This window comes from Temnothorax nylanderi, unplaced genomic scaffold (assembly GCF_030848795.1).
Source record: "Temnothorax nylanderi isolate EJ_2023f unplaced genomic scaffold, tnyl_v1.0 TNYL_tig0441_pilon, whole genome shotgun sequence".
NCBI classification, from domain to species: Eukaryota; Metazoa; Arthropoda; class Insecta; order Hymenoptera; family Formicidae; genus Temnothorax; species Temnothorax nylanderi.
Genome location: NW_027249503.1, coordinates 6,938 through 12,691, shown reverse-complemented (window position 1 = coordinate 12,691; position 5,754 = coordinate 6,938). Strand labels below are relative to the sequence as shown.

Here is a 5,754-nt window from a genome sequence, read left to right as displayed (position 1 = left end):
GATCCGCTCAAACAATGTTCAGCGGATTGTTGAGCGTATTAAAAACGGCGGATTGTCTGTGATTGGTCACAGAGTTCGATACGCCCGATACGCGCGTATCGCGATACGCGCCATGGGACGGCACCCTTAGCCGCCGATAATTCGTAGGTCGACCTCCGTCGTGGCCCGCGAATCATCCGCCGGGGATACACGCAGAGGTCCCCGTGAGGCGCCCGTGTCCACTAAGAAATTCGTCTTCGTTACATCGTCTGTCACAAAAAGGCGACGAGTGTGATACCCCGAATCGCTCGCCGCCACTAACGACCGGTCACGGCGTTTCCCTGTCGTTGCGCCGAGCAGAGCGGCCTGCATTTAGTCGCGTCGGACCCGAATCTCCAATGATAATAGCATAGTAGTCCGTTTGACTCGTGCCCGCGATCTCTTGAATACGACCGCGGACGCGGGCGCAATCGCGAACGCGAACGCGGGCGCGAGCGACGTCGATCGTCGTCGCGATCCTCGCGAGATCGCCCCTCGCTAATTGCCTCGATTGATTTGTGAATCGCTGATAACTGCTCCGCCATCTCCTGCTGCATCGTCAGTCGTAGTTGCGCGAATCGTAATTCTAACTTCGCATCAGCCGAAGTCAAATCGTTTGCGCTCTGGCCCGTGAGCGCCGTGGCCCTCGCCGTCTCTGCCACCTGGAACGCCAGCGCCCGAGTTGCCTCTACAATCGCATCCGCGATATCGGCCAATTGTTCGTTCGTATCCGCGGTACGCGTCACTAAGTGCGGTTGAATGTATGCCGGTAAACGACTGAGCCAAACCGTACGCAACACCTTGTCACCGACCACGTTTCCGGCGAGACTACGGAGGTGTCTCAAAAATTGCGACGGCTTTCTATCGCCGATTTCTTCATGCTCGAGGAGCCTACGAGTCTTATGCTCCTGCGACAAGCAAAGTCGCTTAATCAACTCGGCTTTCAACGTTTCATACGCTTGTTCCGCGGGCGGATTCATTATAATATCGCGCACTTCCATGGTATATCGCGGGCCGATAGCTGTCAACGCGTAACCAAATTTTGTCGCGTCCACCGTGATCTCGGCGGCCTGAAAACTGCGATCGACGATACTAAACCACAGCTCAGGATCCGCCGGCATTCGCATGCCTACTCGGCTCACCTCGGGGCCGGGCACCAGGAGGTCGTGCAGCTGCTTCGCCATCCTCGGTTGCATCGGTTGTTGCTGCGCCAACGGGAGTCTCGGCTGCTGGTCTACGGTCTGCTGCGTCCCTGTCGGCTCGGCTTCGTCGCACGTGATCACCATTGCACTCCACACGCGAATTTATTTCGTATACGGATTCGACTGGACTCGCTTGTTAAAAAATAAAAAATGTCAAATCGCGATCACGTCGGGGTCATCACTTTGGAAATAGGTCGTGCGTGAAAGGATTAATTGATTGATCTATTCAAATCTGTCTCTTAATACTGTCTTTAATCACGAAAGTTTCTAAGTATTTACAATTCACGCGGATACGTCTTTACCCTAGCGAGTCGCAGTGTCGAATGCTTGTCTCTCTGTCCCCGGGATCTCGCGATAGTTTTCTCCTCTCCGGACTTCGTGTCCTTCGAAAAGTCGCTCGTCACGTCTTGATCGGTTTAACGTTAATATTTAATGTTTGTGTCTTGCCTTTAACGTTCCCGCTTACCGTTACTTATATTTATGTTTTCAAATCTAACGTCTTTCCCTATTTTTCGACCTCGTTATTTCTTACTTTAGATTCAAGCTGTTTCGGCGGTTAAATGTATGACGATATAATCGCCACAGTACGTTGACTACACTCTCATTAAAGCTGTTTGAACTTGTATTCATTAAATAATCTGATATATCATTATCCGAATCTTTTCCTATTAGAAACAGAAAAAGTACGAAAGTAATACAAAAAAGTGTGCAAATTAGAAACTTGCACATTGCTTCCTCATCATTACAGATCGTTACCATTGCTCCTATTTTATTTCGCTCACGAAGCTCCTCTATGAAGAAGCTTGTATTTTATTCGATGCATAATTATTAGTATTTATTTGTTTTGGCTTCCTCATAGAGGAAGCTTTATGAGCAAAATAAAATAAGAGCAATGGTAACGATCTGTAATGATGAGGAAGCAATGTGCAAGTTTCTAATTTGTACACTTTTTTTAATTTTAAATTTAATCTTTTTATGAATTGATAGAGCTTAGTAGCACAAGTGGGGTTTTACAATCGACGCAATGTCAAATCGATGTTGACTTGGGGAGTTCAGGCTACATGGTCCAACTTCGCATATGGATCTTTAATCGCGTATAAAAAAGAATTATATTGTATATGAAGTAGGGATAGAAAGGACTGAAGAATATAATAGAATTATAAATAGCCTGATATCTCAAAATTGGTGGAAGTTAGAGCAACCACGGACATTTCTCAAAAAATTCAAAATTTTATAAAAAAAGAACCCTTTTACCGATTATCGCCAAATTCAAAATACCAACCTTCTTTTAATATAGAGATACTCTATATAAAATTACATATATAACTTATACATGTAACTTTTTGAGCAGAAATTCCTTCACCGATCCTCGCCAAATTCAGAACAACCTTCCTTTAATGATACTCTACATATAAGATTACATCTATAATTTGTATACTTTTTAGGCAAAAATCGGTAACCCCTTCACCGATCCTTGCTAAATTCAACACCAACCTACCTTTAATGATACTCTATCTATAAAAAAAAAATTAAGCTCGGTATCTCAAAATTTGCGGAAATTAGAGCAATCACGTAGATTTTTTAAAACAGAAATCGGTAGCCTCTTTATTATTAGCAATTTTTATTAATTCTATTAAGGGAGGGTAGGCTGATGTTGGACTTCCTGGGGGAAAGAGGGTGGTGCATCTTCAACGGGAACATAAAGGGGGACGAAGAGGGCGAGTTTACATATACCGGGGGAAGGGGATGCACAGTGATAGATTATGTGATTGGGGAGGGAGAGGCAAAGGATAAAGTGGAAAGGATGAGGATAGAGGACAGGGTGGACTCTGACCATCAACCGGTAGATGTATGGCTAAAAGGGGAGTAGGTGGGAGGGAAGGGGGGCAAAGGAGGTGAAAAGATTTGGAGGGGTGTATGGAGTGAAGAAGGGAGAAATAGGTTTAGGCAGAAGCTGGGCGGGGTAGACTTGGAGTTTGCGGATGACATGGTGCTGCTGGCGGAGGGGGAGGATGAAATGAGAAGTATGATGGAGAGGCTGGAGAGGTACCTGGACAAGAAGAGGTTGGAATTAAACGCGGAGAAGACCAAGATTATGAGATTTAGAAGAGGAGGAGGAAGGATGGTGAAAAAGGTTTGGTGGTGGAAAGGAAGAAAAGTGGAGGAGGTGAAGGAGTTCCGATACCTGGGGTATACGCTACAAAGGAACGGAGGACAAGAGGCGCACGTGAAAGAAAGGGTTAAGAAGGCGGCGGCGGTAATGGGGAAAGTGTGGGGGATAGGGAAGAGGAGGTTTGGGAAGGATTGGGGGAGAAGGCTTTGGCTATTTGACAAGCTGGTGTGGACGGTAATGGGGTACGGGGTGGAAATATGGGGTTGGGAAGAGAGAGAGAGGGGATGGAGAGGCTAGAGGAAAGATATTTGAGATGGGTGTTGGGAGTAGATAGGAGGACGCCGGGGTACTTGGTGAGGGAAGAGATGCAGAGAAAAAAATTAAGAGGTAGGGCGGGCAGGAGGGCGCGGGGGTTCGAAAGGAGGCTGGAGAAGGGAGGAGAAAGCGAGCTGGCGAGGTGTTGGGAGGAGGTGAAAGAAAGAACGGGGAAGAGAGGGGAAATCTCGAGTTGGGAAGAAGGTAAGAGGAAGTTTCTGAGCGATAGAGGCTTGTGGGTGGAGGGAGAGGGGAAGCGGGGAGGGGAGGAAGAAACACGGCGGGAGGAGATGGTAAGGTGGGAAAGAGAGGTGCAAAGGGCAGAAAGATGGGACAGAATAAGGGAGTCGAGGTACAACAAATGGTACAAGGAGGGGATACCGGAGTACCTAAAAAAAGGGTGGGGGGGAAATAGATGGAGCAGAATAGCGAGGTTTAGGTTGGGGAACGAAATGAGGGAGGGCAGATATTGGGAGGAGGAGGAGAAAAGAATATGCAGACTGTGCGAGGGAGAAGAGGAGACGTGGGAGCATACGTGGGAGCGTTGTAGGGACTGGGATGAAGGGGAGGGGAGTTGGCAGGAGGCGAGGAGATGGGTGCTGAGAAAGGGGGGAGAGGGGAAAGGGTGGATAAGGGAGACCGAGAAGGAGAGGAACAAGAAGGGGTACGTGGAAGGGCTGGGAGGAGGGGAGGAGGGAGGTATGAGTGAGGAGGGAATGAGAGAGAATGAATGAAGGAATGAATGAATGAGTGGTATGACGAAGAGAGGGGGGTGGAAGTGGCGCAAAGGGAAAATCAAAGGCAAGAGAAAACGGAAGTCCCTTTTGCGGAGAGGTGTGTGTGTGCGCGGCGGGTGTGGGTGTGGGCGGACGCAGAGGCAGAAGCTCACAACCACACCATTAAGTTAAGTAGGTTTAAGTTAGACTAAGTTAGGTTAAGAGGTTGTGTAAAAATTTGTGTAAAATTTGTTGTAAAGGTTTGGGTACGTTCCTTATAAAAACGCCTTGTAAACTCTGCGGGGATAAGCAATAAATATATACATACATACATATTAATTCTATTATATTCTTCAATTTTTTCTATCCTTATTTCATATATAATTCTTTAAGATTTGGTTAATCAGTTTTTGAGTTATAGAAATTTCGGTAAATTTGGCACACACACGCATACATACATACACACATACGGACATTTTTTTAAATAGCGATTTTCTGACGTTTTCGAACATAAGGAACACATTGGCATCGAAAACTAAAAAAACAATTTTTTCTTCGGTCTTTTCTACCCCTATTTCATATATAATACTTCAAAATTTGGTTGATTAGACCTAGCTTTATATGCGATCAAAGGTCCATATACAAAGTTTATGAAAACAAAGCTTCCTCTATGAGGAAGCAATACAAAAATAGAAAAAAGAATAAGAAGAGAAAGAGGGAGGGAGAGAGAAGGAAAGAGAGGGAGAGAGAGAGAGAGGGAGGGAGGAAGGGAAGGAGGGAGGAGGGGAGAGAGAGAGAGAGAGAGAGAGAGAGAGAGAGAGAGAGAGAGAGAGAGAGAGAGAGAGAGAGAGAGAGAGAGAGAGAGAGAGAGAGAGAGAGAGAGAGAGAGAGAGAGAGAGAGAGAGAGAGAGAGAGAGAGAGAGAGAGAGAGAGAGAGAGAGAGAGAGAGAGAGAGAGAGAGAGAGAGAGAGAGAGAGAGAGAGAGAGAGAGAGAGAGAAAGCAAGCTCCATTCATAAAAAAATTATTTTTTACAACACCACGAAAAGTTCGACTTTCCATGCCTGTAGAGAGGGGCGAAAGCGGCCAATTTCACGCCAGGGCGGCATAGCGGGCGGAAAGTAAGCCCTGGCTTGAAATTGACCACTCTCGCCTCTCTCTAGGCATGGAAGTCGAACTTTCCGTAAAGGTATTGTGAAAAATATCGTGTGCACCTCGGGGCGAAAGCTTTTTCAGACTCGTGTGATTTGCCGCCCGAGCCAAAGGCGAGGGCGGCAAACTTCACACTCGTCTGAAAAACGCTACTTTCGCCCCTTGGTGCACAATATACTATAATAATGTTTAATCTAATATTCTTATTTGAGCATTATTTAAGATTTTATTTAAATATTT

The 5,754-nt window shown here is 46.2% G+C and overlaps 2 protein-coding genes across 2 annotated transcripts; one reads left to right on the top strand and one right to left on the bottom strand.

The window, feature by feature from the left end:
- Positions 1-296: 296 nt before the first annotated feature.
- Positions 297-1,304, bottom strand: LOC139782805 (uncharacterized). The gene has a single exon (XM_071721886.1). It carries the CDS (start codon positions 1,302-1,304, stop codon positions 297-299), a length of 1,008 nt encoding a protein of 335 aa, XP_071577987.1.
- Positions 1,305-3,207: 1,903 nt separating this feature from the next.
- On the top strand, positions 3,208-3,630 carry LOC139782804 (uncharacterized). The gene has a single exon (XM_071721885.1). It carries the CDS (start codon positions 3,208-3,210, stop codon positions 3,628-3,630), a length of 423 nt encoding a protein of 140 aa, XP_071577986.1.
- Positions 3,631-5,754: the final 2,124 nt, after the last annotated feature.